Raw genomic sequence first — 19,278 nt, 5'->3', positions numbered from 1 at the left:
CCCAGCCAATGACGATGTTAATGTACGGTTATGGTCGCAGTTCCACACTACTTAAATACGACGTCCAATACTGCCCTCCAGTGGACAGAGTAAGTAAGCGTCAATTCAAACATGACAGCACTTCCGGTATATACTTTCAAAATAAAGTGATCACGTCCGCTATGACGTTAAAGGCGAGGCTAACGTCAGACGGAGTGCAGCCAAAGCTAGTTTTCGGTCGCATAATTGATTTGTGTTTAAGTTACTTATACTCATTCAGAGCGACACACACTTGATTCCAATACACTCGATTTAACCGTCATCTCCACTTTGTGATCAGGCGGACATCAGGCCTATCACCCCGTAGGTTTTACTGAGGTGATAAAAGTAGATGAAGAGGCAGGAGAGATTGGTAGAGTATTACAAAATAATCTTTAAAATCTTTAAAAATACAATTAATTATTAAAGAGACATCCAGCATTATTGTGAAAAAGAGCCTATAATAAATAGTAGAGCAATATAAACTTATTTTTATTAATTTATAATGTATTTTGAATGATTATGCACAGGGAGCAATGCTCTTTAATTTATAGGATCACCTCAACAGACTGGTTAAAACAGGGACAGTGTACTCTGGTAGGTTGTACTTTTGTTCCAATGTAATCAGTCATGTGTTGCAGACCTTCCTCAACGTGCACAATGGCTCCCAATCAAAAATATTGATATATTTAAATAGCTCTTGGAAAAGTCAACGGGTCACATTGCAACGGTTCAATGTCCTTTCACTGAACCCTTCGTGCTTCACATTATAAATTAGGTGAAACGTCACAGTCAGGCTTCTTTCTTTTTGTCTTCTAGGGCAGAAGACTGCTTGTGTGCCAAGAACCGTCCTCTTACATCTTCCATTTGCTCCAGGACTGTCCACCAACACCAGCACCCAAAATGAGCATGGTAAGTTTGACTGCTTTGTTCTTCACTTTGCTTCTGTAATTTGTAGAATAAAAACACAAGTGCCATTATGGCAGCAATCTTTTATTTTCTAATTAAATGGTTTGTAACCCTGAATTGCACAATTGTGTTTCTCAGCAACTTGAATTGAAGAATGTGAACATAAGAGCTGGAGATCAGCTGAAAGTAAAGGGGATAATTCCGCATGATGCTGAGAGGTGAGCCAACCAAACATAACATTTGTTTTATATTGGCTTCTTCACTGAATCAAATTCAATGGTGATGTTTAAGCAGATGCATTGTGGAAAACTGGAATAAAAGTGACTTTTAACTTAGATAATTATAATATTGGTTCAAGCTCAGCAAACATCTCAATATTAAGACCACATCAATTGAGTAATCTCTTATCCACTCAGATTCCAGATCGATCTCGGCTGTGGTGCAGACGACCTGGCCCTGCACTTTAACCCTCGTTTCCATGATGACACTGACGGAGCCGTTCTTGTTTGCAACTCAAAGGCTGCTGGTTGTTGGGGCGATGAGAAACGGGAAATAAGCAACCCCCTTCAGAGGGGCGCTGATGTCAAGGTGAGGCAATCTGACTGAAGGGAATGAGAATGTGTGTATTTTGTGAAGAGAAAAAAAAAGCTGTGGAAGTTAATTGACATTTTTTTAAATGCTTAATGGGTCAGTTTACCCTAAATCACAAGAAACAGATTTCCTCAATTACCTTTAGTGATATTTAGCCATGCAGGTAGATTTGGTTTGGAGACGTTTTGAGATGTCTGCTAAAAATTAAAAGGTGTTACTGTTTCTTTTCTATTTTAGATGGTGTTGAAGCTGACTGGAGACATGTTTGAAGTGGAGCTTCCTGATGGACATGAAGTCCAGTTTCCCAACCGTGATGGCATGGACATCATCAGCTACATCAAAATCGCAGGGGACTTCAAACTGACTTCCTTCAAGATCTGCTAAGAGAAACAATGGCCGTTACACATGCATGGGATGTTTATCGGTTTGGTTGAAGTCAAGACCTTGAGACTTGATCAGTTATTGTTAGACATATTCATCACTATAAGATGTAGAGCTTCAGTGAATTGGAAATGTACCTCTATCTATAAATGTCCTGTTGTGTACAATAATATAAAATGTTTCAATTCAAATTACGTCATTGTCTTTGAAGGGTTGCGGCTTAATCCTGAGCTTTGAAATGTCTTTCCACAAATAGTAACACTAAGTTTACAAACAGTGTCAGTGTAGTCGTGAGAGAGCAGCGGTTCAAGACAGACAACAAATCCTCCAAAAATAGTCACAGCCCACTGAGATTACCTGTAGCCTCAGTGGACACAATAAACACACAGTCAAGAGAAGTGCACTGAGATGGCTTTGTGCACATAAAGTAATATATATATATATATATATATATATATATATATATATATATATATATATATATATATATATATATATATATATATATATATAATTGGAGCAATGTGTCACTTTCATCACAGAATACACAAAGATCTTTATAGTTATTACTGCTTGACCTTTATCTGCAAAGAGTGCACAGCCATTTCAGTTTAGCTCTTTCTGTTTCAAAAAGTTTTCGTTTTTTGCTCCGTCCAAACAATATAATAGCTCGTACTCAAAATATTTGCTCTTGTCACAAATTCTTCATTATTTGATCAACTTCATGTTCTGTATTTCCTCTTCATTTTCTTTATCTGTGTCCTCATTAATTTTTGCAATGGACTCTTTATTTCATCACTTCACATCATGGCACAAGACAACAACTCCTTCATAATTAATTAATAATTAATTAATTACATTTATGACCACCATGGGTTAATTTTAATGTTGATATTGATTTTGATATATATCCTGTGTTCAGATGATTAATATAAGTAATCATCTGTGGAAGTTTCATGTTGAATTATTTCCACTGTTCATCTATAGCAGAGGTGGGCAAACTACGGCCCGCTGAGTCATTTACGTTATATTCTCACACCGCCCCTTGCTGGCCTCGCCGTCCTCAAGTGTAGAGCCACGGGTCTCACACCGCCCAGCACCCCCTGTGGCGGACCACAGGCTCCCCACCTTCCCTTTGGCTCCAATAATCTGTTTTACCAGATACTCATACTCTCATGTGGTCTGCATTTGGGTCTGCAACATTGTCCTCCCGTGACAGGTTCACACAAACACTCTCCATCCATCTAATACTGGCCCGGCCCGTCTGTCAATTTTTTTTATTCAATGTGGCCCCTGAGCCACAAAGTTTGCCCACCCCTGCTGTAGATGACTATAAATGGGACGTATGGACTGGAAAACACAATGGGACCATAGCCTGAAGCCTTTTCTAGTCTAAGTAAAAAGTTGATAACAATATCACAGAAAATTAATATTTTACACATGTTTTTCTAATGAAATGTCTAGGCGTTTTTTCATTTTGAGACTGAAAATATTCCTGATATATATACTATATACCTATTAAAAAGGCTTATAGTCTTGCAAACTTATATAGGTACTATTCATATATACTACCAGTATTGCTGACATAGAGAAAATTAAGTATAAATGCATTTTTATGCTAATTTACACTTCAGACTGAAGCTCTACAGCAGCTGCTCTTCTCATCAAATTGAAGGCTGTTGGGATTATTTGCCCCCCCCTCTTCCCGCCTATCTTTGTTTAGGCAATTTCATTGGCTTCATTTTTGGACTAAATCTTTTATGGGATTTATTTTTATTGGACCTTTACGACGTAACAACGCCGTTTTTGTTGGAATATTATGGATTTATGGATCAATATGAGGCGTCATCGGTGAGTTGTCTTGATTTTCAAATCGCTTGTTTGTTTGTTGTTGTCTGACAAAAGTATTGATTGTAGCTGCTGTGGTGGTCTGATGTTGAAACAGAGTGGACAGCTGGAATCACAAGAATCGTAGGTTTCCAGAAACATATGGCACTCATACCGAACTATAAATAGATGTACAGTGTACAACGGAATGTACAACGGAATGTACAGTGTATAGTTGAAATGGGCGCCCGCGCGACAGCAGAACGTTAAGAAGAATTACAAAAGGTTCACCTCCTTACATAGGTTAAAGACATTACCCTCTCCATATTGCAAAATAAAATAAATAACTAACAGCTTAAGACCATTAACACTAGGGAGCGTTCTTCTCCTACGTGGATTCCCTCCTGGACAACGTTTTCCTAGTTCTTCTTTTAAGGTTTCTAAGGAGCGGAGGATTTACCACTGCTGCTAATTCATCCGATCCAGCATGGACGTCACCTGTCAGATCTAACTTTTCACTTCAGTCCTCTCTCAAACATTAGGCTCGTTCGTTAGAGCTGCGCCTCGCCTGGAATCCAGACGAGAGCAGCGGCCGCAGCAGGAGGCGTTGACAAAAAACTGCAATCAAGTCGGACAGTTGTCAGCTGCCAGCTGTGTATACGCAGGAAGTCACAGAAAAAAGTACTTCCTGTTAGTTCCGAACTTTTGTTTACTTGTAGTTTACAGATCACGTTTGGATTTATTATATGTGTTTATAAATATATATTTATGTAAAAATGAGTGTGTAGCTGCATCCTTTGGTCTTTTGATGTCTGCCTGTGAAATACATTACTAGTAGTTTTGATGTGTGTTGTATAAATACGATTTTGTATTAACAACCACACAATAAATGTTTTTAGATCAAACATGAGACTAATAGTCAACAATCCAGGGTTAAGTATTCCAACTACACATAAAATACGAATTTTCTACAACACGTGGTGTTTGCTGTCAGATCTAAGAGCCAATCAGCTCTCTGATGTGGCGAGAGCCAGGCGTTTCCCATCATGCACTGGGCCAAGCAGTCGGGGGAGAGCCACTGCAGCGCCTGCTTCTGAAATCAACGGTCGGCTTAGTCTCGTGAGAGTATCGTTGACCACGTGTGCATGACGTCAGAGCAAGTCGGAAGCAAGTCGGACACAAATCTAACCGGCATGCATTGCGCGCCGATCGCCGCCGATCGATTCTGCGCAGAACTGGCTCATCTCGAACGAGCCTAATATACAAGGCCAATCTACGGCTCCACTAAAACAAGTGGGGTGTCGGTCATCCTCAGTTTATGCCTCCTACGTGCACCCCAATGCCTCAGACATCATCGGAGCTCAAAGATCCCTAACAAATATGTTCCAATTATCGGGAACAAGGTCCCCTGAAGCTGCAAGTCTGCTGGAATCCTCAGCTCCGTTAAATCCAGATTGAAGACTTTTCTGTTTGCGGTTGCCTTTTAATTGCACCAGATTCAAGGACATTAATCAAGTTATGCATCCCACTACTGCATTCTAATTCCTAAACTGCAACCGCCCTCGACCTCCTTCTTAATGTTTTAATGAATGTTCTTAATCGTGCGTAATCACGTTTTCTCCTGCATCATGTTTCGATTCTTTAACAATTTTATGTGAAGCACTTTGAATCGCCTCATTGTCAACACTTTTCCCCTTTTTCTCCAGCTGCACTTAATCATAATGCTCAGGAATTAAATGGAAGTTCATGTCATTTATGGTACATCAGTCATCACAAGCAGGACCCACAGACATCATTCATCCAAGCAGAAGAAAGGGAAGAAGAGAAAGAAGGAAAGAAGCATTGCTGGCTACACCATTCACCCAAGCAGGACACACAGCCTGTTAAGCCGTGCTGGCTACATCATTCATATAAGCAGGGCAGCTAAAAATGGGATTATTGTTTAAGAACAAATACAGTTGTGCTACATATTAATGTTCTTTATCACTTTGTGTTGTGTCTATTTCCCTTTTCTGTTGAGAGAATAACTGAGACTTGTGTTAGCTTTGAGGCACTGCTTATAAATGCTTTGAAAGCATAGATAGTCCTCACTTTAGATGAGGTCACAGAACATGCTTAAGTAATACTTAACTAACGAGTAGTAACTACTAACGTAATAATGACATTTATTAATGCTTTGTAAGGCATACATAGTCCTAACTTTATATGAGGTCACAGAACATATTTAACTAATACTTAACTAACGAGTAGTAACTACCTGAATTAATCATGAATTGCAGTATTAAAACGATTATTAAGTTCATATCTAAATCATTATATGTATAAATAAATGCATGAATAAATTACATTTAAATAAAAAAGGTATCATTTACTAACACTTTATAAATGATCTTATTAATCATCTATAAGTCCTTAATACTTAATTTATAAATGGGGAATCCTTCATTTATAAAGTATGAAAACCCAATCATGAAACGCATAATAGTCAAGCCTATTAATCAAGAATGAAACTTTCATAACTGTTTATAAATTGCATACTAATGAGTTACTAATGAGAATTCATGTTGGAATAATGCTTTATAAATGGTGAATTAAGTGTTTATTCATGCTTTACTAATGGTAAATCGTGTGTACTTATTATAAAGTGCTACCCACATACGTAGCAATAAACGGTTCTGATTCTGATCCTGATCTGATTCCACCTCCATCTTTTCGGTACGTCATGCTTAGGATTGTAAGTCAGTTAGATAGGTACTATAATTAACTTGATCACGTGTGTATCACCATTGGCCTTGTATTTTATTTAATAATAAATCAATCAATCTTTTCTAAAATGACTGCAATTGTTTTACCTCGAGCCCAGAATAATCTGTGATTAGCAATTTAGAAGTGTCACTGAGAAATCTTGAATTTTAATCTTGCATTTGGGAAAAAAGATGCATCCAACAAGTTCATAATTCTTTGAAGTAAGTAACTTCAAATCGAAATATGAATCTAATAAAAGAAACATGTATAAACAGAAACAACTACAATTTTGAATAAACTCACCTTTGTGTTGCAATAGCTCTACCTGGTGTTTGTTGCTGTAATTCTTTGTAATTGCACAGAGATCACAATATGATTAGTAGGTCTGTCCCTCACAGATGCCTCCTCTTCACATATATTAGACATGATGTGCTGAGCTGAAGAGTTCAGCATCTGCCCTTCTTTTAAACTATTGATAACAAGTAGGACAGGTCTGAAAAACAGCAGAAAAATGTGATGCCAATTTACGGCTGCACAGAGTGTCTGTGCAGCCGTAAATTGGCATCACACTTTTCTGCTCAAGCTGCAGAACTTGTGGCCCTTACAGAAGCCTGTAAGCTCGCTGCTGACAAAACAGTAAACATCTACACAGATTCTCGCTATGACTTTGGTATAGTGCACGCTTTGGTGTAGTGCACGATTTGAGGGTTTTTTACATCATCTGGTAATCATCAGCCAATCAGTGTTGAGAAGCTCCCCCCGTCATCACCGCCGTCTTGCCGTTGTTAAATCAAACTGCTGCTGAAGTAGTGCTGGTAGCAGCCGTCATTCAGATGCTGTTGCGGGACAATTGCAGGCTCGGCTCTCTGAGGAGACCCAGTGCACTCGTCTGGTATCCTCGGTGACCTCCTCTCCTCCTCTTGACCCCGTCCAGTTCCTGCTACTGTAGTACACACTGTTAAATAGAGCTATGACAATAATTACATCCCTTCACCACAGGGTAGCAGTATTTAACAACCCAGTAACTCAATGATGTAACTTCCCTGAGAGAGTTTTCTGGCTCCTTGCCAGATTAAATATTACATACAGTAGAAAATAGGATTACATGTCAGGTATGGTGCCAATGAAAGGAGCGGAAAGGGAGAAGAACAAGAGGGACGGACAATTAAATGTGAATTAACGGAAAACTTGCCATGATGTTAGTGATGGTCCATCAAAGACCCTGAAGGCCTCAAGCTGTAACATATGTATGATAATAAAGTTGTCTATAAATGTTGCTGGAGCTGTTGGAGTCAAATGATTTTAATGAAATGGTCAAAAATGTGTATTACATGATCTACAAATGAAAAATAAGAAATGACAATACATATAGAATTTTTTTAAAAACTTTAATCTACTCATTTTTCTTTGTAGTATCATAATCTAAATGTAAAGTGGTTTACTCTAATTCATAACCAATAGGTTTACAGTATACCGGTGGATAATGAGACAATATGTGACAAACAACTGAGTGAAAATGAGTGATGATGCAGGCAAACTGAGAAGCACTGAAGACAAAAAGCCCCCATCATCCTTCAGTTCACTGACTCTCCATACCAGCTCCACATCACTCAGTTTGGGCAAATTCCATATGATTTGGGTAACTATAATCTGGGTACGGAAGAGGGGCTTTCCAGTCAGGCTCTGCACACTGCTGCCTGATCAGCTCTGATTGGTTGGCAGATATAACTCAGACTCAGAAAAAGACTGCATGTTTGCTGGTTGTCTTGGAGGAATGTGGGAGCGATGTTGAAAGGAGGGAAACCTCACTCTCTCTGTTGGTGTGTTCACAGACATTTATAGTCCTGTTTGGACCAAGTCAGCTCAGCAGCTCTTCATGCTGTTTGGTCCAAAGTCAAATTGAGGACCAACTGGACCAAACTTACACATTTATTTTGTTCCATCTCCCTCCTGTTAATAGTAATCATTGCTATATCCAGTAATGCAAAGTTAGTGTTAACACTTCGCTTGTAAATCATGACAGAAATAAAAATTAGAAAACATCGAAGATCTTGAGAGTCAGTCTTAGCTTAGCTATAGGCTTTGTATGCTGTCAAATGAAAAATGTTGTCCATATACCTTTACTCAAAACTAAATGAACATGTGATGCCCTTTCTGTTCAACAGGAAAAACATGCTGCTGAAAGATGAATCAATTCAGTGTGTCAATGGAAAAGCCTTCCGCTGTTTTCTTGGAGCAGCAATGTAAAAATAAAAATTTTCGGGCCAAATTACTTCTACAGGGTTATCCTAGCATTAGCATACCGTGTTCGGAAACTGACAGACATTTTGTCATTTGACATGGATATGACTTTCCATAAACCCTGTCTCATGCAGGATGTGATTATGGATATCTCACCATATGTGCAGAGGGAGTCATCTGTTGAGCTGATGGTTATAAAGCCTATTATGTCGGCTGAAGCATCAGTAGTTTCCCTTTGTTACATTTAGTTACTACAGGGTGTGTGGGCTGTAATCTAATACACTATTTCATGAACTTTGTTTTCTGTGGACCCACCTTTCGAAAGAAAAGCACATTTGTGCATTATTTAATGTTCCTGACCATGTTTACTGCCACACAGACTGCTGTACGTTGCTCTGACATGAAACTGCACTCATGTTTTTCATAGGAGATGAACAGCTGAAAGTAATATTTTGTCTGATGTTAAGAGGAAAGGTTTCAGTTCTTTAAAGACACCACTTTAATCTAGTCACCATTTAAAAAGTTACCCCTAGATGTGAAAAGTCTAGTTTTCCCCGTAATGGAAAGGTGTTTGTTTAAAAAAAAAAGTGAGAGTGAAGCAGATTTCTTAATATAATAATGTTTACTACATATCATCCTTGTTCGAGAACCTTTGTTTTTGAGCACTGAACAAACAGAAGAAGGAGAAGGGGAAGAACCTCACCTTTAACCAACCTGCTCTAAGGACCCGTCATAGCTGTGGAAAGGTCTTAAAGGACTAGTTAGTGGCATCTTGTGGTGAGATTGCAGATTGTAACCTTGATAATACCCATCTGTTCACCCTTCCTTTCCAAGCGTGTGGAAAACATTTGTGTCACCAAATTCAAGGTGCAACTTAAAAGTAAAAAAGTGAAAGGCCCTCTCTAGAGCAGTGTTTGTTTCATCCGTCTGGGAGACTGGAGAAGCTTTGGGGTGCAACAGAATGCACTCTGGGAAGAAGACCTGCTCCTATGTAGATATGTTGGACTCAGTCTTATCTAGCAAATACACAATTGATAATAATAATCATAATAATAATCATAACAAACGTGCATTTTGTGACCACCAAATTGATATCAAAATCTGGTCAGTCCACCTGAGTCCAAATTTAAAGAATTTCCCTCCAGATGTTCCTGGGATATATGAGTTCATGAGAAAGGACATGTCTATAGTACAAGACATAAATGCTCTGTAGTATTTGTTAGACTTAAAGGTTGTGAAATCATCAGAAACACTAGGAAACCTGGTCTTTCGATATGAAAAAGTTATTTTATTTTAACATGACAGGTTACACTCAACAAATTTCTTCTCAATGACTTACATTGTTTACATCTGTTTACATCACTGTTGGATATCAGAACAGGTAGGATACAGTAGGTTACTCAATAAAAACAATACAACTCATAATTGTGTGGATATAATAGCCGATTGGTTGAAAGGAGATAAACATAACACACCTTAACACTTCAAATACTGATGAATGATTAATTACGTGAAAACAAGTATTATGATTGTCAGCAGTGTCGTGGTTATATTGGCTTACTCACAGATTGAATGAAAAACAACAACACTCACTTGTGTGGATCTAATAACAGATTGGTAAATAAAAATAACAAAACTTAACAGTTTCAATACTTCAGAACCATAAATCCTCCTTCATCCGTATTATTTTTGAGGTTGTCATGGCAAACAGAAAACCTGATACTTTTACAGATTCACAACAGTCCCTCTGAGGTTATACTCCTCTGTATAATCTTCATTATGTTTTGGCAGCTACTAGCACATGAGCATCTTAACAGAACGATTCCATAACAAAAGCTACGCTAAAATATAAACATGCAATACTCATGACAGGATGTTCAGTTGCAATTTTAAGAAATTAATTTTACAGGTTCACAAAGAAATATGGATCACCCTCTCACAACTCTTTGCTCTACTTTCACTTTATGAAAACAATTTTACTTTACAGAAATCCTCACAGACAAACTTTGTAGATGAGTCATTGACTTGAAATGAATATTCATATTTTGAGTACTTGTTATGACTCACTAAATTCTCCATGTTCTTTTGTGCTCTTTTGTTTTAAGTGTTACTTTGCATAAAGCGATCTGATATCTGTGTCCCAGTCTAATCACGCGTAGTTTGTAATAATTAATTGATCTGTTCACATTTATTATTGACACAACTTCCCCTGTCAATGGTAAAATAATCAATCGTCACTGAATGTTGTTTTATAGGAGTCTGATTAATGAATAATCATGAAAACAAGTATCATGATTTTCAAGGTTGTGGTTTTATTGACTTTCTCACTGATTATCCAAACTTTTAATAGCTTGTTTCTTAGAGTATGTTTTCCACTCGCTGGGAATTTCACCACTGCCCTGGAATTTTAATTTATAGTAGTCTTCCAGTTTCTTCTCAAATCGACTCACAAACCATTTCCAATATTTCAGCTGAGACCCATCAGGGGTAATTGCCCAGTTAGCATAACGTTGGCCAGCAGTACGGTACTTTTTATAGGGAATGCTCACTTTTGAATTACCAGCTGGGTGGAAACTTCGACCACTTGTAACACTTGTTGTGCAGAACTCAATACACAGTTCCACTGAGTTTCTGAAGCGCATTCCATCAACTGCCTTAGATCGATGAAAAGGCACGCTGTGGTCCCCTTCGTGATCATCTATGGTGTTGGTGCAAACAGCTGAACAGAACGGACACTTTACCCAGCAGCAGTTACACAGTTGATCGATGAGGATTTGCTCAGGCTTCATCCTGAATTCCTCGATCTTATCCAGTGAGAGGCTGCTCACTTCCTGTATGACAGACTCAAAACCTTTCTGTATCTCTTCTTTAAGAAAGTCAATATTTTTTATGTCACTGAAGTTTTGACAACAAACTGTGTCGAACGTTAGCTCATCTTTTAACAAACTGGAAAATTCCTCCACCCACATTTCTGGGCCTCCTGTTTTTCCTTGCACTTTCTCTGTTGCATCAAATAAAGCTTGACTCACATCTTTTTTGACGTCGTCAACATTTCTCTTGAGTATTTTCAGTGCTTCTCCTCTTTGTTCTGTGAAGATGTATTTCTGTACTTCTTCTCTTATGTATGTCTCTGCTTGCTTCCTTGGGTGTCGGATGTAGGTGATGAAGTCATTAAAGTCCTCTTTCTCTGCGAGTGACTTCAACATATGTATCTCCAAGTTCGACCTGTTCCCATTGAATGCTGGGACATTGCTCTTCATCTGGTCAGCGAGATCGATGACACTCCTGTTACAGACGGCCTCAACAGTGGAACTCTTCAGCTTGTCACAGATCAGTTCTCCAAGCACAACAGCAGATGAGCTTCCTTTGCAGAAGCTTTTGAAAATGTTGTAATAATGCGCTTTCTTGCTTTCTACATAGGAGTGTGCATCATTGTTCCCTTTGAATTTCTTGTGGGACTCTGAAAGCCATCTCTCTGCTCTGTGAAATACATACAGTGAGAGATCAACTGTGAACTCCTTCTTTAGAGCATATTTCCTCTGTGATTCAAATTCTGTCACCTTTCGTTTTACGTTGTTGATCAGTTCTTGCAAGTAAATTGGGCTGTAGCCTCTTGTAGCTACAGGTTTGCTCATAATTGACTCAAGGGACTGTTCTTCAACATCGTCAATGAGGGATCTGATCAGTTGCTGTTCTTCAAACTGAAAATGCCCCTTAAAGTAGTATCTCACTTTTGTAGTTTTTTCTACAACAAAGTGATGTACTTTGTGAGCAGTAGAACTTTTTCCCTTTCCTCTTGTGTCCCTTTCCATCTCATTGTCATACATTTGTTGGCCTGTGCTACACGGATTGTGACGCTTGCTCAGACATACATATTGAGCGTAATTACCAGCCTCTGGCATCTGTTTGTATCTGCCATTCTTTTTGGATTCATGGATGAGAGAATATTCAAAACCAAGCTCCTGGAGGACTGTTGACTGATCTTCTTCATAGTTGATGTCCTCAATAGGTTTTGTTTCTGCAATTAGTTCTTCAACTAAGCCACTCCAAACAGACTTGAACTGCTTTTCAAGTTCCTCTTCATTTTTATTCTTGTCCTTTAACTGATGAGCAAGTTCTTTGCTCTCTTGTAGCAGCTTGTTCTCAAACTCTGTCTTCTTAGCATCAAGCTTTTTACAAGCATGTTTCTGCTGGATCACTCCATCCAGTTTTCTTTGAACTCCTTTCACTTGTTCATCATGAAACTCCTTGATTTTGTTTTCAAATCGGCCTCGCCACTGAACCAACATTTCTTTGTCTCCGTCATCATCAAAGTATGTTGCCATTGCTTTTTTGATTTCCTGATAGGTTTGGTTTGATTCTTGATGAAGATAACTGAGCTCGACCTCGTCAAGTCTTCCATTTTCAATTTTGGAATGAAGCCCGTTCTCAATGGTCAGCATGTTGCTCCTCAGGCTCCAGGTCCAGTTCCCATACTGGACCTCTAGTTTTCTGTACACTGCAACTTCAAGTGTGTTTTTAAAACTGAAAACAAATTGTTCGTTCATCAGAGCATTCCACAGGTCCTGAATTTTGGTTTTGAACCCCGAGAGAGTAATCCCAGCTGACTGTGAAGCTTTTGAGAGGATGATGGTCTTCAGCTCTTGGACACTCTCACTATAACCTGGATTAGGAGGAGCCATAGGTGGACTTCCCTCCCAAAGCGGGGAAAAGTATTTCACATCTTTCTGCACATCAAATTCAATGACGTCACTGAAGCACTCTGCAACCCAGTCCTCCTCTTTGGCTGCTAGTTGGGCCATCTGGTCCAGTTTTTCTTGCAGCTGTCTCTTCCCCTCCCTGTTTTTCTCTGTAGCAGCAATATCTGTAACATTCTGGTGAACAAACACACAACTTGGAGAAAGTTTAATTTTCTTCATCCTCATGAAAGCCTGAACAACAATCTGCAGAACATCTTGCATCTCTGCCGGATTCTCTCCCATAATGTTGATCAGTGTCATGTCTCCCAGACCAACAACAAATGTTGCCAGTTCATTGTCGTGTTGGAGAGTGGCTTTACCTTCCAACTGAAGAGCACGCAGTCCTTCAGTGTCCACCACGAGCACGTAGTCAAACCGAAAGTCTTTCTTGATCTCCTCTGACACTTCGACCAGCTGCATGAAGGCACCCTTGGTGCACCTGCCAGCACTCACTGCAAACTGCAACCCAAACATGGCATTCAGCATTGTTGATTTTCCACTGCTTTGTACGCCTAACACTGACAAAACAAAAACTCTCTTGTCACCCAGTTTCTTGATGACTTCATCTAAAAGACCAGAGATCCATGTTAAAGGTACATGACCTGCATCACCATCCATCAGCTCCATTGGTTGTCCTGATATCATCAGCTCTGCAGCCAGCTCAGGGTATTTAGACCAGTCAGTCTGTCCCCTCTGTGTTTGGTTCTGCAGAGCTGCATGAGCTTCATAGATCTGTCCCATCTCTCTGAAGATGTGCTCCAAGCCAAATGTAGCTGACTGTACTTTTGTTGATATTTCATCAAGCTCAGTTTGCTTTCTTTTTAGCAGAGCAGTCTTGTCCTGCTTCTTGTTCTTTTTCAAAGCCAAGAGCTCAGTCCACTTTTCATCATAGTTTTGGAGAATTGAAGAGAGATCATCTGTGGAGAGGGCATCGATTAAGATCTGTGTCCATTTCAGAAAATACTCTTTTTCTGTAGCTGACAAATATGAGAGGCTTTCAATGAACAACTTCATCGGTTCACTACAGGAAACTTTGCATTGTTCTTGTCGTATTTGCTTCAGTTTATCTTGCTTTTGACATTTCTCATTCTCAATGTTTCCGTTGAGGTGATACAATTCTTTGTTGATTTTGCACCATTCATGCCACAGTTTGCCTTGACAAGGAAGATATGCATCTTTGATCTTTGAAACGTCCATCTCCTGAAGCAAGTCCACAATTTTCAATGCAGCAGATTTTCCTTTTTGACAGACGTCGTCGTCTTCATCCACTTTGACTCCAGGAACTTCAGCCATGGATTCAAGCTGGAAGGATGAATGTGGTCCAGACAAAATCTTTCCAATGATTTCTTTCAGTTCTTCAGAAACATCTGACTTGCTTTTGTGTTTTAACCCCATTTTGTATTTTCCCTTTTTCTGTTCAATAGCATCACCATCGTTCTCAGCAATGAGAATAATGAGAGGTTTTGGAGACTTGTAAAGGGCTGAGATCACTGCAGTGATTTTGTCACCTTGTTCCAGAGTTGGTACAAGAACAACATTGACTGAAGATTTGTCAGTCAGTATGTCACGCTGTTTTACAATTGACAGCGCATCACCATGAAGATTACAGAAGGCAATGCAGTCAGTGAAGGCGTCATTGGGTTTTCCAGCAGGGCAGTACCAGGCAATCTCTGCCACACCATCCACCAGATGGCGAGACCTGGTGCTACCTGGGCAGTTTCTGTGGAAGAAGGTGTTGTGACGATCGTTGATCAAAGTGTTCATCAGCTGAGATTTAGACAGAGATGGTGAACCCAGGCGGAGAAATGACACCAAGGGTGTCTCAGCTTTGCAGATGGGCATACTCTTCATGGTGACAATGTTTGATTGATCTTCACTTTTAGTTATCTTCCATGTTTTTCTTATTTGTCTGAATGTCCACAGAGGACAGTCAATATCCATTGTGACTGGGTCAGGAACAAGCAAAGGTAAAGCGTACTGACATTGTGATAGCTTTGTAATCATGTTCTGCTTCAAAAAGCTGTCTGAGCAGTGCAATACTGCCATTTGAACATCCATTGGATGCATGCTAGTCTTGAGTTTTGACTGATCAAAGTCAATATTGGTGCTGCAAAATGCCTCAAAGTCATCATTGTCTGTTTCAACAGGCTTTGAGAGGCTCACTTCGGGACTGGCTTGTCTCACAGGAATATATCTGGCTCTGTAGTCTGACATCATCAACCTCTGAATGAAAGTATGAGCTACATCTTTCTCACATGTGTCACGGCTCTGTTTCACAGGTGGACCTACTTTGAGAAAATCTGCTGGTGACAATTTCTGTTGCTGTTTGTCTTGAAGCTGAAGTCTGTCAAGCAGTGTTTCAGTTTCTCTTTGATATTGTTTCTTCCTGTTGAACTCTTCAGAAAACGAATTCTGTAAATAAGTTAACAAGCATGTAGAAAATTATAACTTTTAGATATAAAGTAAATTGTGATAAAACTATTACATTTTGAGTTTCTTACCTTAACCATGTTTCCACTCATATCCATATTAAAGGTACCTGTCGTAGAATAATTAACTGTATCAAACGAGAATCAAGCTTAAGACATGCAATGCACTTTTAAACTAATTTTTTATGTTATTGACCTTTTCTTGTCATTCATTAAAATGTTACCTTTCTCAGTGGCAGCAGACTGTACAGGCTTGATTTCCAATTCTTCTCCCACTATTATGTTGTCATCATTCTTTGCATGTTCAGCAGTTCGATTCACCGGATCACACTAAGAATACAAATAATTTAATTTAACAGTCAACCACCCATCTAGTGAATCGTTACCTTAACGTTGTGGAGGGATTGCGTGCCCCAGTGACCATGGTAGCTATGTAGGGTCTCCCAAGGCAGAGTGGTCCCATGGGAGTGGCAAGACCAAGAGCGAATCACTGTCTCTACATTTATCAGTCAGAAAAGAGTTGTTGCACCTCACCCACAAAAAGTAAGCTCCCATCTTGAGGAAGACTTGGGAGGGGAGCATGCCGGCGTGTGGTCGGTGACCAGGCCTTTACACATGGGGCTTGGAATATCAGGTGTGGGAGTAGTTAGAGGAGATTATAGAGATGGACATTTAGGGGAAAACCCATCCATATTACCGGCAGGTCGCTCAAGTAGACAGAGCCAGAAGGGAAAGCTGTTGATTTACAAGTCCGTCTTTGTTCCAACCCTAACCCGTGGTCATGAGCTTTTGGAAGTGACCAAAATAATGAGATCCCGATTACAAGCGGCTGAAATGAGCTTCCCTCGTAGGGTGGCTGGGGTCAACCTTAGAGACAGGGTGAGGCATCCAGAGAACCACTAGATGTTTTCCGGGCACTGCCAACTGTTAAGAGGCTCTGGGTTAGAGACATGCTGGAGGGACTATATATCTCGTCTGACCTGGGAACGCCTTGGGGTTCCCCAAGAAGAGTTGGAAATGTTGTTGGGGAGAGGGAAGTCTGATATACCCGCACCATAAGGATTGCGTCAAAAACTACCAAGCAACTAAAACTTGTGTGGTGCAATGACGATGATGATGAAGATGAAGTTAGAAAATGCAGAGATGCTTAGATCCATTGGGATTATGAACACGAAGATCACAAATACACAATAGAAGACGAATTCAGAGAACAACTCCCAAAAAAAAACAGGCTAAACACATTGAATAAACTTAATACATGCAGCTTTAGGTAAGGAGAAAGTAAACGTATCTCATTTCAACTCATGCACTTGTCCATCCAGGGGGTAAAGGTGTTCAAATCTAAACTACAAATGTAAATAACTCAGAACTTCACTTGAAAAGATAGATATCATTAATAAGTAAACACTGCTGTATGACAATGACTACTGAAGACCAAAACATCTCACATTTACCTCTGTTTCAGCTGCATTCTCCTCCAGCTCGCCCCCTGCAGGGTAAAGTAACAGAAAGCAAATTGCAGAATCAAGCATAAAACTAATAGTTTTGGGTCATTTAACCATTCAATGATTGTTCATTATTCCACATGATGGATCTTCTCCACACCCAAGGGTCTAGGTTTGCATATGGTCCATAGGGACTAGTCACGACCAAAGTTTGCACAATATATTTTTCAAACTCACTTGTATTATTATTATCTGTAATAGAATAGACACTTGGAAATGGATTTTTCACTCTAGTATAATACTAAGTTCGTCACCCAGAAGAGTGAAAAATCCATTTCCATGTTTTCCAATGTGCCCTCGACACTGCGAGTCAGAAATACTATGTGAATCGTAAATGCAGAATGAGAGCTGGCAGTAGTCTGACACGGTACACTACTAAAATACGCCAGGAAATAATAATGCCTCATATTTGTATTTTGTTTGGTCTCAGCATTGATATTGTTGACCCTTTTGTGCTTTGTAGATAGGAAAATGCCACCCAAAAGGAAAAGGGATATACAAAGTTGTTTCACCCAGAGGGTAAGTAGCTATCAAGAAGCCCAGGTCGTTGTTAGTTAGCTAGTAGTAGGCTAACTACCCACACAGTGCAAACCTGCATTATTTTGAAATGCATTCAGGAAACTAAGAAATCCAGTGCAGATGTAGTGCAGGTTGAGGAAGCAGCAGATGAACCATCAGGCCTTCAGGTGAGGTCTTACTCATGGCATTTTGTAAAGAATATATTATTATTATTATTATTATTATTATTATATAATTATATAAATTATAAGAATGACCATGCATTAGCAATGAAATTGAAGGACGTTCGGGGAAGCTGACCTTATGTCAGTGTTGTACCCCCTCAAAACGAACTGTCCACAAACACGTCCTTCTTCGGTTTGCAACTTTTATTAAAACAAATTCCAGGTTAAACACAAGCACACGTTTTGTTCTGCATACTGCACGTCTTCCTCGCTCCTCTCTTAAAGAGACAGCGTTCTCTTCTCCAGGGTCAATACCAGTGGCAGGCCGTGGGTTTTAGACCAAGGCCTTCAATGACGTGTGTCCACATCAGGTGCGGACTGGGGAAGAAGAAAAAAAGTGTCCCGGGAGTTCCCGGGACACTCTTATTGAACACGGCGCTGCCCACTACACGGCGCGTTCATCCAGACTGTCATGTGTGGACAGCAGACGCTCACTCTGCTATACGGCCGATTTCTTTGCACTATTACGGGCATGGAGGTCACACGGTGTGGACCGACCCGCGGAGCTGTTTTAACCGTATAAGCACCAAGCCCACCCGCGCCTATTCTCGAAAAAAAAGAAAGAAGTAGTGAAGAAGGAGTTTTTTTCTTTCTTTTTTCAGCGGACGTTTCTGAGTCGGGGAGAGCTCAAGCAGCGCCTCTCTGACTCGCCCGACCCGGTCGGCCCACCGGGGATTTCCCCGCATCAACAAGAACCACACTGTGTTATAACATGACAAAACAATCCATGATTAAAAAAACAGCACACAACACAACGCCACCGCAGATGAAACACAAGAAGCAACTCACTTGATGCTGTTCACTGTTCATCGCCTATCCTTATTAACAACAAGTTCAGCAACGCGGTTGTACAGTTTACGGTGCTTCAGTTCCAGCAAGTGACAGCCGAGCCTCCCAACCGCGCCCCGGAAACCTCCACGCGTTCTAGGGCAGAACATATCCGCTCGACAGCAGCAGTCGACGCCCCAAATCCACCACCAAGTCCGCTTATCTTCCACCGAGTGCCAAAACACGCTAAAAAATAAACATGTCACAACTTCTCTAGCTTCAGCCTGAACCATTCCAGCTCCCACTGAGCTCCGCCATGTTGACACACTGGCCAATCACAGCGCATGTTAATGGTCACGCTGGGCCACTGACCAATCACACG

The 19,278-nt window shown here is 40.0% G+C and overlaps 2 protein-coding genes across 2 annotated transcripts; one reads left to right on the top strand and one right to left on the bottom strand.

Moving 5' to 3' along the window:
• Positions 1-877: 877 nt before the first annotated feature.
• Positions 878-1,902, top strand: LOC306750281 (galectin-2-like; the record flags this gene model as incomplete). The annotated part of the gene is made up of 4 exons (XM_079233682.1): positions 878-930; positions 1,066-1,145; positions 1,344-1,515; positions 1,756-1,902. Exons 1-4 carry the CDS (start codon positions 922-924, stop codon positions 1,900-1,902), a joined length of 408 nt encoding a protein of 135 aa, XP_079089808.1. The 5' UTR covers positions 878-921.
• Positions 1,903-10,810: 8,908 nt separating this feature from the next.
• On the bottom strand, positions 10,811-15,961 carry LOC306750164 (interferon-induced very large GTPase 1-like; the record flags this gene model as incomplete). Its single annotated transcript, XM_079233560.1, has 2 exons — positions 10,811-15,863; positions 15,953-15,961. The coding sequence occupies 2 exons, from the start codon at positions 15,959-15,961 to the stop codon at positions 11,037-11,039; spliced, it is 4,836 nt and encodes a 1,611-aa protein (XP_079089686.1). The 3' UTR covers positions 10,811-11,036.
• Between the last annotated feature and the right edge of the window lie 3,317 nt (positions 15,962-19,278).

This window comes from Taurulus bubalis, assembly GCF_910589615.1.
Source record: "Taurulus bubalis genome assembly, chromosome: 17".
NCBI lineage: Eukaryota > Metazoa > Chordata > Actinopteri > Perciformes > Cottidae > Taurulus > Taurulus bubalis.
The sequence above is the reverse complement of the archived record's forward strand: the minus strand, read 5'-3'. Positions and strand labels throughout refer to the sequence as shown.